We start from the raw sequence: 20,083 nt of genomic DNA on the forward strand, positions 1-20,083 counted from the left end.
GCCATATGTTAAAACAAGATCTAGAGTGTGATTAAAGTGGTGGGTGGGTTCTTTTACAATTCTTGCTAAGTTAGCTTGTGTAAGTAGAAACTTGCCTTCTCTTGGAAGCAGCTGGCTAAGTTAATCCTGAGTATGGTCTTGTTATGTCCAAAGACGAAAGTAACACCAAACTCATACTTCAAAAAATGAAATCCCTTATTGTGTGAGCAGTGTTACGCAACCATATCTCTCCTGTTAAGTAATCTTTTTTTTTCTCTGTTACTGACTAAATGACCATTGTTTCCATTTGAACTCCTTCCATGAGGAACTGGTGTCACAGGTCACATTTCTCTGTGACACTGGCGCTTCTGAAAGGTCACAGTTCTTTGTGAAAAACAACTTGTGTTTCCTGGGAGGACATCAAAATTAAGATGACTCTGGACAGTTTAAAGAGATTTATTTTACAAGTGATTTAATTTGATTTATTTTTGTGAGTGAAATATCAACATTTTTACACTCTGAGGCAAAAATGTAAACTTTGTCTTCTCATTCATGAAGACCTGTTATCAGTGTTTTACACCTTTATCTGCAAAGGTGTGTGTGCCACTAAATCCCTCATGATTCGCTCCGAGCACATACACACGCCCATGCAACTTTGGTTTGTTGAGTTGCATTGTTACAGGCTTTGCAGACAGACAGCTCATTTTTGCTACAGTACAGTCTCTGTGCAGTCACTCAGATCCAGTCATTGTTACAGTGAAAGCATTGTTTCTTTAACTTCTCAGAACTGGATCTAATTGAGCTGTCACATGCCAAAGTCAGCAGTTATAGTGGCAGCATCAGTATTACCGCTTTACACCAAAAATTTATTTACGTTTATTTAAAATACCTATTTTCACGGACAGGGAACCTAAACATACCTGTTTAGGTTCCCTGTCCCTCAGTTTTAAAAGCTCTTATGCTCTACTTTAATATTTTTATAGGAAATTGTTTATTATTGTAATTGAAAATGGGAGATGTCATTAATCATTGGGTAATGACAATGAGTAATGACATCATTACTCATTGTGAAAGTGAGTGGAAGATGACCATCCACTCACTTTCTTCTGCTTAAAAGAACATTTCCCCGCCCCATAGCCACCTCCACTGGCTTATCCAGGGAAGCATCGAGGCATTCCCAGGCCGGCCGACAGATGTCCTGGATCTATACAACTGCATACTTCACTACCCAAATCGTGAGACCAGAGGTGAGTGGAGTCATAGACACAAGAAAGGTTCACCACAATCTCCAGTGTAAGTTGGAGACCACCACCTGATGAAGCAAACAGAACCACATCATCCACAAAAAGCAGTGATGACATTCTGAGGCCATTAGAGTGGAAGTCTTCCACCATAGATAGCAGTGTCCAACATCCACTGGAAATGAGTCTGACTTATTGCTGGCAATGTGGTCCAAGCCCTTGCAAAAGTTGCACAAGGACTTGCAAGCTCGTATCAATGGGCCAGAGCTTTTCGGTCCATGTGCAACCGTTACAAGGGCTTGGACTGCATTGCCGGCAATAAGTCAGGCTCATTCTCAGAGGATGTTGGACACTGCTATCCCATTTTTAGAAGCACGCCGAAAGGATATTCTGAGGGATAATGTCGAAAACACTAGTTGGGCTAACTCCCATATACCGTGAAAGGATAAAGAGCTGGTCCGGTGTTCTTCAACCACGATATCTGCCAATCCAGAGGCACCACACCAAATCTTCATGCAATTCTGTAGAAGTGTGTCAGCCAGAACAGCCTTACAGAGTACCCATATACCAAAAGGTCATAGCAGGGTCCTGAGTTTTGCTTTCCTGTCTACTCTACTGTGCACTTTAAAAATAAAGGCTAACGTGTCAATTAATAAATGTTGTTCATACATCTGGTATAGTCAGTTCTCTCCCCTGGGGTGTCACTTAATTCTGTTTTGTGAATAGTAGTGAAGTGGCTTATTTAGTACAACGTGTTCTATTGTATCAGAGACACATGACGGTCACTCCCAGCTTATCATTTATCAAACAGCATGAAGGCCAGAAAATTAATGCAAACGACAATCTTCCTAAACCTGACCAAGTTTTTTTTTAAGTTCAGTAAGTCAAAGAAAAAACAAGCTAAACAAAGTGTTAAACAAGTGAATCAGGAGATTCTGCTTGACAAACCTGCAATTTATGGTTTCTTTGAGAATAACTGCACACTGGAATCTAACAAGTCTGTCATTCAGTCCCTGACATGATAACATGCTTGTTTCATGTTTTTTTTTGTTTTTTGTCAGTGTCTTTGGATGGGGTAAAGCACCTCTGTCCCACTTCAATTTCCTGATCCGTCTTAGACCTGCAGGGTCAAGCCAAAGTCCCAAACAAAGGCTCACACAGAGAGCCACACACAGTCTCATTCTTGTTTGACTGAGAGCAGAGGAATGCAAATGTGTGAGTGTGGGCGAGAGGGGGAGAGAACAAGAGATTATGAAGAATAGTGAGTGAGAGCATCAACAGAAGTTCTTTCATTCATGAATGTCTCATCTTTACACCAAGAGTGTGAATATTTGTTCACTTTCTCTTTCATTCACAAGGAAATTACTGTAAACATTTGATTGTTTTTATGGTAAATGGACTGGTTCTTATGTAGCGCTCTTCTACTCTACCTGAGCACTCAAAGGTCTTTATACAACATACTGTGGCGGACCACCAGGTGGCTCCACTCACACCCAAGTTGAAGGGAAGTGTGGGGGTGGAGATTTTGGTGCTTACTATATGTGAAGTTCTGTGAGTCAGTTAATAAAGTTGTTGGAGTGAGACACTGAGACCTCTCCTGTCGTTATTACATACCTCCACAATACCACATTTACACAAGCACCTTTTCATTCTTTTTCTATGTAAGTGCTTTCTATCTAACATTTAAACACATTCGTACTCCGATGGATGCATCAGAGAGCAAACTGGAGTTAGTATCTCGCCCCCAATATTTGCCATGCAGACTTGACCAACCAGGGATCAGACTACCAACCTTCCTACAACCACACCTAAATATCATCTATATCTTTTATATTTTTTATCAGATAAGTAATAGATAACTACAAGTCATAGAATGGAGTCAGACAAATTATTGAGATGCAGCAGCTGTTTTAGCTAGCATCTCTCTATTTTGTTTTTTTACTGTATACACACTTAGCCCACTTGTAGTGGTTGCATTCAAAAATTTACCATTACCTGCTTACCACTGGGTACAAGTGGAATACGTTGGAGAAAAATGGAAGTTTTCAGCTTGTATTATCTTGGAATGTGAGTAATTCAAAAAACGGAGTAATTTTAGATTAGCAGCTGGCTAAGCTGATGACAGTAGCATGCTAACCTTTGCTTTCTAGCAGCTAAATAGACCCATCATGCTAATATAATGCTTTAGCATTATTAACTACTGTGATGTTACCCATCGGTTTTAGTTTCTGATTGGCATGTTGTTTCTTTCTTTTTATTTATTTTATTTTATTTTTAGACAGAAGTCACTTTATATAGAAAAGCCTGATAAACAAGCTGCATCCATAAACAGTATTGTGCACTGTACAGACAGTGTTGCCAACTCCTCAGTAAGGAAAATTGCTATTGGCTGTCCTAAAAGTCGCTAGAAGTCGCTAAATGACATCATTGTCTAATTTGGTCATGCTAATGTAATAGTAACCTACATTGTAGGAGAAAAAAATCACATCGTGGAAGAGACATAAAGTGAGTAAAAAATGTCCTAAATGCATTTAGAATTTATTTAGAACTACAAATTAAATTTCTTTTACCAATTATTGTTTTGTTAATGCCACAATTCCAACCGTACTCCTTTATCTGGCCTTGGACCGGCAAAAGTGACCCGAAATAGGCACTCTGGTGGAGTTACTTTGTGTCTGTGTGTTTATAAGTAGTTTTAAACCTTGTGATCCACAAAACAACATAACAGTAAAAGAAGAATTGACTGCGTTGCAGTCAGTGCGGGAGCAGCGGCTTCGCTCAAGCGCAATTCATTTGCAGTTTGGCCGCATAGGTGTGAGCATCTCCTGCCCTGATAGCAGCTGGGGGAGGACTATCCTCCACCCTTGAGCGCTTTAGCTCGGGCGAGGTGCCCACCGCAGCACCAGCTGCTTGTTGAGAGTAAGAGCGATACGCGTAGTTAGATAATTTATTAAAAATGCTGCAAAAAGAACCAGCATTACAAACACGGTGGAGTGACTCGAACACAGCTGACTACAGACATATTAACTAGACAAGACAAGATGCAGAAAGCCATGGAGAACTGAGAGATCAGACAGACACGGGGACATGACCAGGCAGACAGAACATATAACAAAACATGGAGATGAGACTAGGACAGACTGGACTCGAAAGGGGCATTCCCATACTAAAAACAAAACATAAACATTTCAGAAATTCGAAGGAATGACTAAAGTCGTTCAAACTCAAAAACTGGCTGAACAACTCAGGACCATGACAATCAGTGGCTGACACCTTGATAAGCCTCTAGCCAGAGGACCAGTAACATCAAACACCAAGATAGCAATGCTGAAAACCAATCTTCAAAATTTCACAGACCAGTGTGTGACGTCACAGTAGCTGGTTCCGTCTTTTATAAAGTCTGGGGGGACTGACTCTGTTTTGGCTAATATGACACCTGACTGGGGAACCAACTTCAGTCAATAATAGCTGAATACATGGATGTTTGTATATGCCCACTTCCAGAATAAATTAAGCTGTCGCTTTCCTGCTTTGTGCCCTTTTTTACTGAAAATGTGGCTTTAGATAATCAAATTCGCTGCAGCTTTCACGGGCTGTTTTTATTCCAACCCAGTGTCCCTCATCAGGCTGTAAATCGGTTCACTCTTAAGAGAAGTGGAATGTGTGTAATTCGAACTTGTGTCACAAGATCACAAAGCCAAAGTAAATGTGAGGCCATGAACATATTGGAGAGCAGCTCAGGGTGTAAAGAGATAATAATGTTGCATAATGTGTAGGAGAAGAAAGATCTCTTTACGTGCTGCTCCTAACGTTTCCCCTCCAGCTGAGACATTGACTGCGCACTGGACTTGCTTTTTGCTTGTTGTGAACGGGTATTACAGACAACTTGTTCCTTTTTTGCAATTCAGATCAGCTTCATGAATCACTAAATTCCACTGAAGATGTTTAACCATAAAAACCAGAAGTTGACCTCTAATTCCACTTTAAAGGGAGGACAAATAACCACAGACAACGCCCAACAGAAGTCACACTCAGCACACTGTGTTTAATAATATCCACAGTAGTCACTGTAGTATTATAAGTAGTAATACAAATCCAGGCAATACCTTTTCTAAAAATTGTTAGATGTTGCACAGCTGGTAGTTGCCATCCAATCTTAATCTTAATCCAATAATACAAGTTGCTTCCGTATGTTTTTTGGACGTTAACTACTCCCTCAGTTTTCAGCCGATTTTCTCAGTTTAAACTTCTGCTGTTTCTGCTATGACTTTTGGTGCTCATAACTTCTATACTTTTTGAGATACTGAATTTTTTATGCAATATTTTTTGCCCATTTCTTCCACATTATCAGTCTGGTCACTAGTTTTCCTTGCCCGGTTGAGCTGTGTTTTAGCTCAGTGAGATGAGCAGCCGTTCTCAGACTGGGAGGCCCGGGTTCAAATCCTGCTTATGGCAACATTTCTTTCAGTTAACAGTTAAACTTTTTTAACTCTTTTCAACACAAATTTCAGCTTTTTCACCCCTTTGCAGCAAAATTTTCAGTTTTTTCTGCTGTTTTCAGAAAAAAAAACTCTTTTCAGCAGAAATTCTGCTCATTCACCTCTTTCCAGCGCAACGTTCTGCTTCTTTCCATCTTTTCTGCAGAAATTCTGCTCATTCAACTCTTTTCAGCAGAATTTTCAGAATTTTCACCTCTTTTCAGCCCAAATTCTGCTTATTCACCTCTTCTGCAAAATTTCCAGCCTTTTCACCTCTTATCTGCACAAATCTCAGCTTTTTTCAGAAAAAAAACTCTTTTGAGCAGAAATTCTGCTGATTCATCTCTTTTCAGCGCAACTTTCTGCTTCTTTACCTCTTTTCAGCAGAAATTCTGCTGATTCACCTCTTTTCTGCAAAGTTTTCAGCCTTTTCACCTCTTATCAGCACAATTCTCAGCAGCTTCTGCTCATTTCAGCAGAATTGTCAGTCTGTCCACCTATTCTTTGCGAGAATGAGCGTGGCTTAGTGAGATGAGTCGCCGCCTTGAGACAAGGAGGGTCAGGTTTGAATCCTGTTTTTTCAGCTGGCAACTTCAGCGTTAAGGCATCCACACAGCATTTTCGCAGGAAATGCAAATTTTTCTAGTTTCAGTTGTATTACTGATAGTCATGGTTCAATGAATAGTATTAGCCATATGAGTAAGCAACTGGATGGCAATGAGACAGTACAAGAAGGTGTAATAAGCAGTTTTAAAAGTAATATTACCAATAAAAACAATCTACAAGGTGCTAAGAGTAACAGTAGGAAGTCCAGTTCATGCAGTGGTATAATGCTATGTTTTTTGTAAGTTAAGTAGTTATAGTAGGAAGTGCTTATCCCTGAGTCTGGTTCTCCTGGAGGTTTCTTCCTGTTAAGAGAAGAGAGTTCTTCCTGCCAAATGCTTAGTTGCTGGGGTTTCTTCTCCATCACTGTAGGGCCCTAACCTTACAATAAAAAGCACCTCAAGTGAACTGTTCTGGTAATTTGGTGCTATATAAATACAACTGAATTAAATTGTATTGAATAGTATAAAGTTGATAGTGATATTACAATTTGACTATTAGATAGTAGTAACTCATTTTATAAGTAGTATAACCTGTACAAAGTGTCTATTAGATGGAAGTAGCAAAAGTAAAGGGCTGCAAACACTACTACAACTAGTATGTGTACTTGTTGCAATGCTTCTGTTTGGACTTTTTACTTTTTACCACATATTAATACTACTACCTTTATGTTGTGACAAAAATCGTTAATAAATTTTAACAGTACAACTAGTTCTGCACATGCATCAGTACATTTAGTGGTTTTATATAAAGAAACAGTACTCTGGTAGAACTAGTACTAGTACAAGAACTACTGAGTGTAGCACTGATGCAGGTAGTAGATCTTGTAGTAGTGGATATGTTGCCCACACCCCACCAGGTGTGGTTCTGAACCTCACTAGCATATTCTAGTATGTTATGTATTGAAGGGTGTCATTGAGCTGGCTGTTGACCATTGAACGGTTGGAATATGGCGTGCATGTGGTCGGCTACTCAACGTTTGGCGGTACAGTTGCATCAGTACAATCAGTTCTCATCTTCTAGGCGTCAGTTAATGTTGCTGCTTCACAGCCTCTGGAATGCCATATTTAGGCACAAGTTGTCCTTGGGCCGTATTTAAGGGCTTATGGCATTGGCAAGACGGGTATGTCATTCCAACTCACCAACTTTACCAATAAGCATGGTTTCTGCTGCAAAGGGATCAAGCCCAGTGGGTGAAAATGAAAAAACCAAAGTGAGTAAAAACAAATCCATTGAGATGGTGGGGGGAAAGCCAAACAATGCACAAAACACAAAAAAGGTCAGTGGGACGTTAATTGAGTGTATTGACTAAAAGAAATTTTAAATCCAATTCACTTCCATTCAACTAAAGATGAACTGCACCTGTCTGTCACTCAGTAACTACATGTGTGATTATGGGTTTATTGCTTATATTGTTTAAACAAATAAGAGAAGGACAGAAGAAACAGTTGAAAATCTAACACATGTAAGAGTAATGATAATACTGTGAGCATAATCTAAATAGAGGGTAGTGAACAGCACAGTGCTAATGCAAGTACTGCCTTCCATGTGCTGTATATGACTTCTGTTTGGACTGTTATCTAAAGTGTAGCAACAGAAGGAAACGTTTTATCAACAGGTAAGTCAAAAGCCAGACCATAAACTGTACTGTTCTCAGTCAGCATTAATAATAAACTTAAAACCCGAGCAGTAGAAGATTATACACACACACACACACACACACACACACCTGACCTGACAAGATGAGCCAGCAGCGTGAATAAGGATCAGGATAACCGTCACATGATGGCGTTTGTGCGTAATCTCCTTCAGACGGGGAGGTCTGCTTTGAAGCTCCGGCACATCCTGATCTAGACTGACACTCTGGCCCTCAGAGTGCACTCTGAGTCTTCACTTTACCTTAATTTAAGAAAAGAAAAAAAAAAGAAAAAGCGTTTAATAGCTTCACAGTGTATCTGTGGGGTTCAGCGAGGCCAAGTTCTGCTTTCAAAACAATCCTAATCGCACAAAAAAGCCATGAGAGAGTTCCAGCGTAGAGCTACTTGAGAGTAAAAATAAAATAAAATAAAAGTAATGAGAACGTTTAAACGGAAAATTCTGAACTGATATATATGTTACTATAAAAAAATTAAGTAAAGCCTAGTTATCCACGGATTTAGACATTTGTGTGTGTTATGTAGCACTGGTGTAGTGTTTATGTGGTTTGATTATTGTAAATGTATCAGAGAGCGCCCGTGGTTTTCCAGCGAGGGAAAGTCAATCTGTTTGTACACAAACCACGTCACTGTGCGTAAAAGGTCTCCACCCTCTTCCTCCCTCTTTGCTGGTTTGGGCTGATGCAATGTGGCATCTATAAAAGGAAGAGCCCTCGCCCCTTTTTTCTAGCAGAACTGGGTTTTCTCTCCGAGCGCGCCGCATTTCTTGGACTTTGATTCAAATAGTCAATACATCGAAATTCTTTTCGCGTTTTTGCTTCGGTTTATTTATCTTTTTGCTCCTTGGCCTGTTTCTGTTTCTGCTTTTTAAAGTCAGATCTGGTCTACTAGTAGGTCCATTCATTCATTCATTCAAAATTTCAGTCTTTATAAATATATATACATATATATATAATAAAAAAAATCCCTAGTCTTCTCAAGGATCAGCTGATTTTTATAAAGAAATCGTCTGGACGTTTTTTTCTTCTTCTTACTGAAAGGATCTTCAGGCATCCTAAGACATCTTCAAAAGGTAAGAATGTCGACATTCTCGTTTACCGTCAGAGGGAAAATTGGCGGATGTGGGCGGAACAGTATTTGAAATGTAAAAAATCAAATCTTTACAAGTTTTAACACACTGCACAGTTTCTGATTGCACATTATTACAGCATTTTATGTCTTTACCTTTTTATTTTTAATGCGAGGTATTTTTCTTTAATTAAAAATCGTCTGTTATCGGGTGTTAAAAGCTAATCAGTGTGAAACAGAATGATTTCCTGTCACAGTACACAGTACATGTGCAGATCTCTCACTAAAGACTCATAACATGTCATTGTCTGAGAATCCCGAGGCGTTTTCTCTTATTAGGTCAGCCCTGATCCAAATAAATGAATAATGGAGTGTCCGCTTGACAGTGATGCTGCAGTGCTGGGCATGTATTAGGACACGGGCTTTTTACTGCCACACAGATCACAAAACACACACAGTGCGAAATGAAAGACATAGAAAAGTGTCTCTTGTGTGTAATCTGAAAAGGCACTAAAGATAACCCTGCGCCTGAGCCACGGCCGCTGCGCAAAATGGGAGAGCCATGCCCATAAAGGGACAACACGTGTCATTGTTTCCAGTGGAGCCGGTCGGGTCATGGGAATAATGGCATTAAATGGCTCTGACCATTTAATGCCATTGTGGCTCTGTTTGGATCTTCATGTGCGTAAAAGTCATCCAAGAAGGTTATTTTACTATATGCCCGATTTAGACAGCTATGTCTGATTGTCACCTCGTTTTTGTTTCATTGGCAGTTGCTAAAATGGGATGTTTCAAGAAAAAGGAAAGTGAAAAGTCCAGATTTTAAGACGATTTTTGAGGGGGAAATGTGCGCAAAGTGTCACATTTGTCCGCGTGTACTGCGGCTTTTTTCTTTTGTATGTGTGTGTGCCATTCAGTATCTATGGAAGAGTTGGGGTGATGCCGGTCTGGTATTTTTCCACTGCCGGTGCGTCACCCCTCCTCCCTCCTCTCTTCTTCCTCATCTGACTCCGCCGTAGCTAAAGCATTGTCACGTGGTCTCAGATTCCTGAGTAACGCTGCGGTGGAGCCACTATAATATTGATTATTCTCAAGGCAGCGTGAACGCGCACAGCTAGAAATGGGGGGGAAAGACTGAGGAACTGACGCAGTATACAGAAATATAAGAAATACAGTTAATTAACAGTTAAAACAACTTTTTTTAATTTATTTTTTTTAGCTTTAAAATGCCCGAGATGAGAGATTTCAACAATGTTCCAGAAGATGACAGCAGCAGCTCAAACAGCAGTGAATACCCATGCCCAAAGAAGGTGCCACTGGATGGGTAAGGCTCACTTCACACACACTATAGTGAAAAATATATACTTAAGAACTGAAAACTGCACATGGTATAAACCACACTTCACAAAAATAACTCTTGATTCTTCTCTTTTCTTTTAAAGCCAATACCCCGATTTTGACGCAGAGTGCCAAAACTTCCTCCCTGAACACACGGGCAAGAAGAAGTATGCTACTGAATCTGTAAGAGCTTCTCTTTTTCCTCCAGCACATTTATCTTTCTCCTTTAACCAGTGATGTGATGTCTCATCTTGTCCTAACCGTCCTGCGTCTTTTCCACAGCACCAGGGTAGTGCCTCCTTTGGCATGTCCGTCTTCAACCTGGGCAACGCCATCATGGGCAGTGGCATCCTGGGTCTGTCCTTTGCCATGGCCAACACTGGCATCGCCCTGTTTGTGTAAGCATCTATTACTTACGTCTGTCCAATGCAAAGAGGCAAAAGGAAACAAACAAAGAAACTCCTTAAGCTAACACCAGAGTCAAGAGGTTAAGATGTAAAGAAAACCAAATAAGCATGACTCAAAACTGGTGTGTTTTTATTTCATAATCCGCATTCAGCTCAGATGAGCACGGGCAGGTATGGCTTTGTCTGTTGCATTGGTGTGACAGCTTGTGATGTATAGCATCTCATTGAATCTCTGCACGACGACTTTTCGCCGCCAGCAGAATGTTTATGTGTCCTTTATGCAACTGCTCGACCCTGAGAGTCAGGGTTGAAAGTTTACAATTGTTCAAATGTTGCTCAGCTGAAGTACCAGCAATCTTGAGATTTTTTTTAAAGTGCATCTCATTGTGAGTGATAGTGCCCCCTGCTGGTTATTCAGCACATTATTTGTGTGTGTGGAAACACTGAAGCCACCTTGCATCAGCCGCGTGCTGCATTTCTTAATTTTTTCTTTTTAGCCCTCCGTTTCTCACTCACGCTGGCAGCATCTGCTGGAACTTTTCACAATCAGTCTGTCAGCAACCAATTGAAAGAAATCAGATTATTGGGTCCAAATAAAAAATCTAATATTTTTTTGAGTCCACTCGCAGTATTCGACATCTCTGGGAGTCAGAAACAAAAGGGAGTGGCAGGAAAAGCAGCTAAGTCGAGGTAATCCTGCTGCTCCACGCACGAATTACGTAAATGGAGAGATAATGTACGCTTGCAGGAGATCATGAATGGAGCTGCAGCTGGCCAGTCTGATCCCTGCATCTGCAGGAAGCTGGGGATTACAAACACCTGATGGCTCCTACCCAGCTGACAAACCTTGCTACCTGCTCCTTATGTCTCTGTGTTTATATGCTGAAGTACTGTCTGGTGCTAGTAAAGCAGATCAAGCCTTTGCAAACTAAGATGAGACAGAATAAGGACGTCATAGACAGACGAGCAGCCACTAAAGCAGCTGGACACACAGCTGAACATTGCGTTTATCAAAGACAAGTCTCAGAAGGCCAAGAGATTTACTTTCATCTGAACTATTAATAACGCCGAGTGTACAGTGCTGCCTCTGCAGCATCCCAGGGGCAGGGAAACCTTTCGTCCTTTGGATTCCTGCTGATGCTGCTTGTGACTCAAAGAACTTAGAGTTCTGGGTTTGTTTTTGACAAGGCAGATTGCAAACTTGCACACGCTCAGGTCTCGAAGGAAACACTAAAGGTACTGACACTTTGCTCTTGGAGCAGAAATCATCCTAACGGCAAATTCTCCCAAAACACACGAGATCTGAGCCATCACAAGAGAGAAGGGATGTGAGACATGATCAGTAGACCCTGCACAGCAATATGTGACCTTCACGTCAGCCAAATGTCAATGTGTTTGTTCACCAGTCAGGAAAATACATTTGTCATTCAACTGGCCTTCAAAGGCCCATGTTCAGCACTTCAGCCTTGATCAGAACATTTCATCATTGATTTTTCTGCTTTTCTTTTTTTTAAATCTCCTAATTATATCAAGGTCGCAGGTAAACATACAGCTAAAGCTCTCCCTTGTCTGTTTACAGGATTCTTCTTGCGTCTGTCGCCATCTTCTCCTTGTATTCTGTGCACTTGTTGCTGAAGACGGCCAATGAAGGGGGTAAGTCTATCAGACAAACATCCCCAAATGCCAAGTGTGTATTTTTTTAAAAATACTTTTGTTCTAAATCCACAATTCTTTGTGTCTTTAGGCGCACTGGTGTACGAGCAGTTGGGTTACAAAGCCTTCGGGACACCGGGGAAATTCGCAGCCTCCCTCTCCATCACCATGCAGAACATTGGAGGTAAGAAAAATGAATGTTATGTAACTGTAATAGATCCAACATGTGCTCACTCAGAAAGCTAAAACACTGCTCCTCTGTGTCTGCAATGAGAGCATGGAGGGGGGAAGGCACGGGGGGGGGAAACCTTGGTTGATGGAAACCAGCTTGTTTTGTTTGTTTTTGTAGCTTCCAGTAAAACTTTGAGTCATTTTACAAGCATCTGGGCCCCTTGCCAAATATTAGAGATCACTATTTTTATGGCAGAGTTTCCTCCTTTTCTTTTTTCTCCCTCAGTTTTACAGGAAAATGTGCTAACTGGTGTTGTTGTTTTTCTGTTTTTTCCCCAACAGCCATGTCGAGCTACCTCTACATCGTGAAATACGAGCTGCCCACTGTTATAAAAGCTTTCACAGGAGCCAACGACGAGTGAGTGACTTTGATATTTTAGCAGCTTCCACACACAAACGCAGGTCTGGAAAAGTTAGAAATGACTGCATGTCTGTGCGCACCGCTCCAACAGACACAGCGCCTCAAACTGGCCGACATGACCTCTTTAAATGCACCGTGTGGTGTTTTCTTGTAAACAAACATAAGCTGTGTTTACATGAAGAGGGGAAAGTCATACAAACACTGCTGGATGGCTCCACTAGCAGCTAAACGCTCTGCTTGGTGGCTTTGAATTTTCAAGCTTTATAGTAATACTAGCCATTTCTTTCTTTTTCATGTTTCACTGCTTTATTTCACCTAACACAGGAAACACTGCTGAAACTGGCGCATTACTTATATGAATATTTTTAACAAATCAAATAATGAACCTGGAGGTTGTAGACTTATTTCCAAGAAATCCAAGGATAAATCAGTCAAGCTGGCCTCTGTCCAAGGAACATCTGATTCGATTTTGGTAGTGGTTCAGGTCAGAGCACCAGACCATTTGTCGTGCAGCCAAAGATGTAGACTAAATGTCAATACAGCATGGTTTACTCGCCCCAATAGGAATGTTTGCTGGTTGCACTAGGACTACAAAAGGGAGGTGTTGGTGAAAAAAAATAAATTCCTAGAAGGAATGAAAGAGAACCGGAATGCCCGAAAGAAGCACTCGAGGTGGACATGTTAAGCAAAATGGCTGCCAGTTGTTTTTCAAGTGCTGAGTGTCGGGGAAGGTGAAGCAGCGGCTTTGTCGCTCTGCTTGGAGCACAAGCTGTGTAGGAGGACTGTCTGGCTGTTTTTAAATGGACGGACAGTGTTCTGTCTTTCTGAGCGGCTCTTTCAAAGAGCCCTTTTAGAAAATGCAGCTGGTGCCGCACAGAGATGGCGCGCGGGATGATCTCACCGCCACCCGGCTTCGAGTTTAAAAAATTGATGTAGTTCGCTCTCCTCTGTGCCGCTTTGTTACATCTATTTTTGTAAGCTATGCAGTCATGCTTGCGGAGGCCAGTTCTTGTCAGCTAGTGTGCAGAGGCTGAGAGGTTTGATCAGCCCTAAAAGCTGCAGAGGATTTCACAGGAAAGTAGATTCAGCGTGCTGCTTTCGGCATCACGTAGCTAATTAAATTACTTGTGGTCCTGGTTCATCAGTTTGTAATAAGATCAAAGCTTCTTAATATGCAAGATATACACAAGAAAGATGATAAAACTAACAAACAATTCAAACTCATTGACAGTAGATTTCACAGTAGAACACTGCAAAACAACCTGTGTTGCCCCTTTAACACAGCTACAGAAATCTTTACCTATTCATTGGTGATCTCCATTAGCTAACACTGACATGCTCTGTCTTGTATTTCAGTCAATGGTACGTCAACGGTGACTACCTGGTGTTGCTGGTTAGTGTTGGCATTATCCTGCCCCTGTCGCTGCTAAAGAACTTAGGTAAGGAAAGTGTGTGTGTGTGTTTTGTGGGTGGGTGCTGCGAGTCAGATGCATTTCTGAACAGGGTTGGGTTCAAAGTCAGTGACGCACTTGCACACGTGCAAGATTTCAAAAGCTTTAAAATCTTAATAGCGTAGCGTGACGTGATAGAGGAGGGCATCGCTAATGATTGTGTTTTTCACTCTTTCAGGTTACCTTGGTTACACAAGTGGTCTGTCACTGCTGTGCATGGTCTTTTTTCTGATTGTGGTGAGTATGACACACCTCTCCTCATTCCTCATGTTAGCGTATCACCGCATATCCTTTACACACATCCTTTGGCCTGTTCTTGTTTTGCCAATTGAGTTTCAGTCTTCCAGTGAAATCCCTTCCTCCTACACAACAGAGCAGGATTCCTTTCTTTTAAAAAATGTAGTCAAATGAATTCATTTAATAGTGGAACAGGACAGCACAAGAACAGTCAAGTCTTTGTTTCTGATCATGCCGTAAATGTGGTTTTAATGAACCTTTGCTTCTTTACAATAAGGAGCTAAAATGGGAAATTTGCTCTCTGCTCCTTCAAGGTGATCATCAAAAAGTTCCAGATCCCATGCCCTCTCCCTGATATTCACGATGACAACTTGACTCATTCGTTGAACATCTCACACAGCTCACACAGCGACAATACTTCTGACGAGGACACCTGCAAGCCAAAATACTTTATCGTCAACTCACAGGTAAAGACTTAGAACATCTGTAGAATTGAAATAAACCATAATGAAATCATTTCTACTTTTTAGACGTTAGTTTAATGAATTTTATTTACCTCCCTAGACTGTTTATGCTGTCCCTATTATTACCTTCGCCTTTGTGTGCCACCCCGCCATCCTGCCCATGTACGACGAGCTCAAAGAGTGAGTATACACTGCCGTCTTTTTAAATTTCCCTGACATATAAAACACAATTTACAACTTTTTTACAGTCATTTTTGTCTGCTGTCTAAATAAAACATGTCTTCAACTCTCTGCTGAATAGCCGTTCCCGCAAGAAGATGCAGAATGTCGCCAATGTTTCTTTCCTGGCTATGTTCATCATGTACCTGCTGGCTGCCCTTTTTGGATACCTGACTTTTAACCGTAAGTCAAGACAGTAAAAATGTAAATATGTACACAAATTTTTTACGTGGGGAAAAAATGTAACTAAATTTAGTTTCTTGACGCAGTTAATGTCAACACACACCTATACCAGTTCACAAGAAGTTATACAAAATGTTAAATGGGCTCTGTCATCTAAGGTTAAGCGAGAAACTTTCAGGAACAGTAGTTATGCAAGACTGTGAAAAAACCCACCTGATGCCACTGAGCAGTGTGCTAGCATGTTTGTGTTCCCGCGCGTCATGACAAAAACAACTGATAGACCACCAAGAAATGTTCCTGGAACTTACCAGCAGTTATACAAGAGAGTGATAGTGAAAACTGTGACAGTGTGGCGTGCCCCCCCCCCCCCCCCTACCAGTTTGTAGTCGGGATGAGTCGACATTGCGAAATTATATTTGTTTTACCTACTTAAATACTCCTCAAACAACATAGAAGTCGCCAAAGAATTTAGGTGGTTTGTGGCCGTAAAACTCTTGCTTAAATATACATCTAACAAAAAAATGTTTTTTTTAGTTCTAGTAAAACACTTATTTTACATTAAAATATCATAACAGGGTGTTAAAAATGAAACAAAATGTTTTTTGTTGCTGTGCATGCTAATGTCAACCTGCAAACCTTTGTAAAACCACAAGGCTTAGCAAACCATTGTTTCAGTTAGCTTAGCTAAATTTTAAATGGGGAAAATTTAAAAAATCTGAATAAGCACACAGCTTAAGTCAAAGGAAAATGTAAAAACTAGACCCCAAAAAACGGAGTCAAAACATGTTTGCTTTTTTTATTAGCTGGTTAGCTTAGCTCAATCCAGAGACGTCTCTGAAGCGCTAGCATTTTTCTTATTATTATTTTACTATTTATGTAGTACAGATTCTTAAAAATATAAATAGCGTGTAGCCAAATTACTATACTAAGATAAGCTAATTAGCAGCTACTCCCACCTTTACACTGATTGCAAAGATATGAAAGAAATTTAGCTTGTCATGAAGCTAATTTTTATGCTATTAATCCTAATGGCACATATACACATATAAATATGGGTGATATAATATATAAGGTTTTACTTACTTTGCGTTTATAGAACTTCATAATAAAAAATCTTTGACTAACAATGCAAATTTAAATTTGTTCTAAAATTTAATTTATAAAATGGTATCAGGTTCTAACCATTAGTTATCCATGTACAGTCCTCTAGAATAGATGACTTTAACCCTGACTTAAGTGGAGGACATCTGTTGTCTTTGTCTATAGAGCACGTGGGAGATGAGCTGCTGCATACCTACACCAAAGTGTACAAGTTTGATGTGCTCCTGTTGATTGTCCGTCTGGCCGTGCTGACCGCCGTCACCCTTACTGTCCCTGTTGTCCTCTTCCCTGTAAGTTTGAAAAAAAATGTCACAGAGATTCTAAAATATGAATTACTACAAATAATCGGTCATGTGGAATAACCTCCCTGTGTCTTTCTCATTGTGCAGATTCGTACCACTGTCAACCACCTCCTGTGCCCTTCTAAGGAATTCAGCTGGGTTCGCCACACTGCCATCACTGTGTTCTTGCTGGCTGGCACAAATGCCCTGGTTATTTTCGTTCCCACCATCAGGGACATCTTTGGCTTTATAGGTATGTGTCTGCATACAAGATACTGTAATAACATCTTAGCAACAGTAAAAGAAAGGATTGTGACTAAAATGCCAAATGTCTTTACTCTGTCAGGAGCTTCTGCTGCTGCCATGCTCATCTTCATCCTGCCTTCAGCTTTCTACATCAGACTGGTCAAGAAAGAGTCCATGAAGTCTAGGCAAAAGATCGGGGTAAGATGGAGTTCGATGAAATGAACAGTTTTGGAACTTTACACTTATTTGTTTCCTTGCCAAGAATTCGACATGGTTGTAGCTGCAGTAATTAGCCCTTTAGTTTAACTTCATATTAAGCAAACACTTGAATTAACTCTGTTCAAAACCACAATTCTTATGTTTGATTGTTTTTTCTTTTTCTTTAATTCTCATATTTTTAACTAAAGGATAACACAAATAGTGCAACAAATGGGCTTTATCTTCTGCATTGCTAAGCTAAAGTAAGATAATTAGCTTTATACTGAACCGAAGACAACAAATTACACATTTGTTGAACTGTGAAAGGTTTCATTTAACTTGGTGTGAATAAACACATTAGCTAACTGTGATCTTATTTTGCTCTCTAGGCATTAGTCTTCCTCGTTCTCGGTATCGTGGTCATGCTTGGCAGCATGACCCTCATCATCCTGGACTGGATCAAGAACGCCACAAGCGACAGCGGACACTAAACCTCCAGCTCTCCTGCTGTTTGCTGCTGGCTCTTCGACATCCTTGTAACCAACATCAAACCTATTGTAAACAAAGAAAAACACAAGAACTCACTTCATGTTCAGCATTGACTCGCTGAGCGACGGACCATGCCATTCCAAGAGAATGTATCTGAACTTTGTACAGTATGCTGTGATAGACCACAACGTCAGCGTTTTACTTTTTTGTTTGTTTCTGTTTTTATTCCAACTTTTTTCATTGTCATTTTTGCTCATTTTTATTCTTCGTGTTTTGATAGTTTGAGGTATGGGGCTTTGTTTTGCTTTTATTTTTGAATAGTTACTAAAGGTACAGCTGAAAACAAAATTCTTTTAACGTGCCTCACGCCACAGAAGAAATAGTCATAGAGTTCAAAATAGAGCTTATGCTCAGGTACGCTGCAACTGTCCTCTGAGCTCGGCAACAATAGATCCTGCTGACAAAACAAAAGAAAAACCTTGTGAATTTTCCAAATCCTTACAAGTGGGAACAGACTTAGTTACGTTCTTTACAACAGTTTTTCTTTTTTTTAACTTTGCCAAAACTGTGTTTGTAAAGCATAATTATATAGTGAAAAGCACTTAAAATCAGCACACTTGTCAGTTTTCACAGGCAAGGCCTAACACAGCCTATTTCAGTATTTGTACCAAGCCTCTGCAACCTTGTTAACAGTGTCAGCTTTCCTTGTAAAACTGTGCGTCACTCAACAGAACCTGCCCTTTCAAACCCAGCACTGGGCGCTGCAGAGGTTCTTGCGTGAGGTCTCTCCTGAAACTGTATTTAGTCTTTATAACCTGCTGAAGGTCTGCGCAGCGACGACACTACTGCTTTGAGAAGGCCTGCGAGCCTCCCGGTTCCACTTCCCCCACTCAGGGGTTGTGGGAAACTTGAAATTTTTTCTTTATGGGAGAATACTTTGAATTTTGACCACATGCCGTGATACCTGTTAAACATGCAAAAAAACAAAAAACAAAACACAACAACAACAACAACAACAACCTAAGAAACAACTAAAAACAGGTTGCACTCTTGAACACCTTCAACCAAACAATAACGAACAAGAGAGCTCGACGCGGATTCCTTCCCACCGAGTGGAGAGCCTGTCGTAGATGGCACACTGTGCTTCCAACATTCACACGTCACCGAAATGTTGTCATCTATTTATGGAAGACCGTGAAATCAATGTAATTTAAAATATTTTACTATATTTATATAATATTGTACGTGTACATGTATATGTGTGTATATATATATATATATATCTATTGAGTTCACCTGTAAATATGCTTTTTTTTTTTGTACAATGTTGTATTGGAGCTGTAAAACAAAACAAATCCCAAGGTGGTTAATACCAAATTTGTTTCAGTGCATCGGAGCTTCAGCGGTTCTTCTCCGTTAAGACTGACTGAAATTCTCGTTTAGGAACTGTGTGAAAGCCCCGTTGTTGAGCGGTATCAGTCTTCTTTTCCTTTTTGGCCCCTGAACACAAACACAGCAAAATGTTGTTTCTGCACATCTCCGCTTGAGAGTACGTCAACCAACTCTTGACCTCAGGAGCAAAGAGGGCTTTGCCCATCAGTGTTACACTGTTGTTTCAATGAAACACTATGTATATCCTGTAATTACTGTCCAAATAAATCAAAGACAAATGGTAACTTGAGCTGTGTACACTCTTTCTTGTCCTCTGTTGGACTGTTTTTTGTTGGAGAGATTATATCTCTCGGCTGGCCTGGGAAAGCCTTGGTGTTCCCCCGGATAAGCTGGAGGAGGTGGCTGGGGAGAGGGGAGGTCTGGGCCTCTCTGCTTGGGCTGCTGCCCCCACGACCCGGCCCCGGATAAGCGGAAGAAAATGGATGGATGGATGGATGGATGGATATTTACTATATGCAATAATGAATTTCTATACATTTTACATCAGATGACCACTTTGGTTGTAAGATTCAGATAATTGTTTATTAAAAGCTAGACATTTAAAATGAAAATAAGAAAGAAAAGTATTTCTTTGTGCCCCCCTTTCCCTGTTAATGCCCTACCTGGCCCCCTGGCAAAACTTTGCTAGACTCGCCCCTGCACAGTTATCAGCCGCCAGCTACGTAAAAAAGGATCCTGGTGTTATTTCTCAGAAACAGGTCATAACTTCCCTTCAACTCATTCATGTCACCTAAAAGGTAAACCTGTT

The 20,083-nt window shown here is 40.5% G+C and overlaps 1 protein-coding gene across 1 annotated transcript; it reads left to right on the forward strand.

Annotated features, from left to right (window-relative positions):
* The first annotated feature begins 8,667 nt into the window (after window positions 1-8,667).
* On the forward strand, window positions 8,668-18,852 carry slc38a2 (solute carrier family 38 member 2). The gene is made up of 16 exons (XM_005743305.1): window positions 8,668-9,028; window positions 10,244-10,348; window positions 10,467-10,545; window positions 10,645-10,760; window positions 12,349-12,422; window positions 12,514-12,606; window positions 12,936-13,011; window positions 14,371-14,453; window positions 14,644-14,702; window positions 15,017-15,169; window positions 15,267-15,346; window positions 15,468-15,568; window positions 16,835-16,959; window positions 17,059-17,203; window positions 17,297-17,394; window positions 17,784-18,852. Exons 2-16 carry the CDS (start codon window positions 10,251-10,253, stop codon window positions 17,883-17,885), a joined length of 1,482 nt encoding a protein of 493 aa, XP_005743362.1. The 5' UTR covers window positions 8,668-9,028; window positions 10,244-10,250; the 3' UTR covers window positions 17,886-18,852.
* The last annotated feature ends 1,231 nt before the right edge of the window (window positions 18,853-20,083 follow it).

This window comes from Pundamilia nyererei, unplaced genomic scaffold (assembly GCF_000239375.1).
Source record: "Pundamilia nyererei isolate P.nyererei 1_Seehausen unplaced genomic scaffold, PunNye1.0 scaffold00130, whole genome shotgun sequence".
NCBI lineage: Eukaryota > Metazoa > Chordata > Actinopteri > Cichliformes > Cichlidae > Pundamilia > Pundamilia nyererei.

Excerpts from the sequence above, each read along its gene's own strand:
- slc38a2 (XM_005743305.1), top strand. The coding sequence starts at position 10,251 with ATGCCCGAGATGAGAGATTTCAACAATGTTCCAGAAGATGACAGCAGC. Across the intron at positions 12,607-12,935 it reads CACCATGCAGAACATTGGAG|CCATGTCGAGCTACCTCTAC; the intron begins GTAAGAAAAATG and ends TTTCCCCAACAG. Across the intron at positions 15,347-15,467 it reads ATGTACGACGAGCTCAAAGA|CCGTTCCCGCAAGAAGATGC; the intron begins GTGAGTATACAC and ends TCTGCTGAATAG.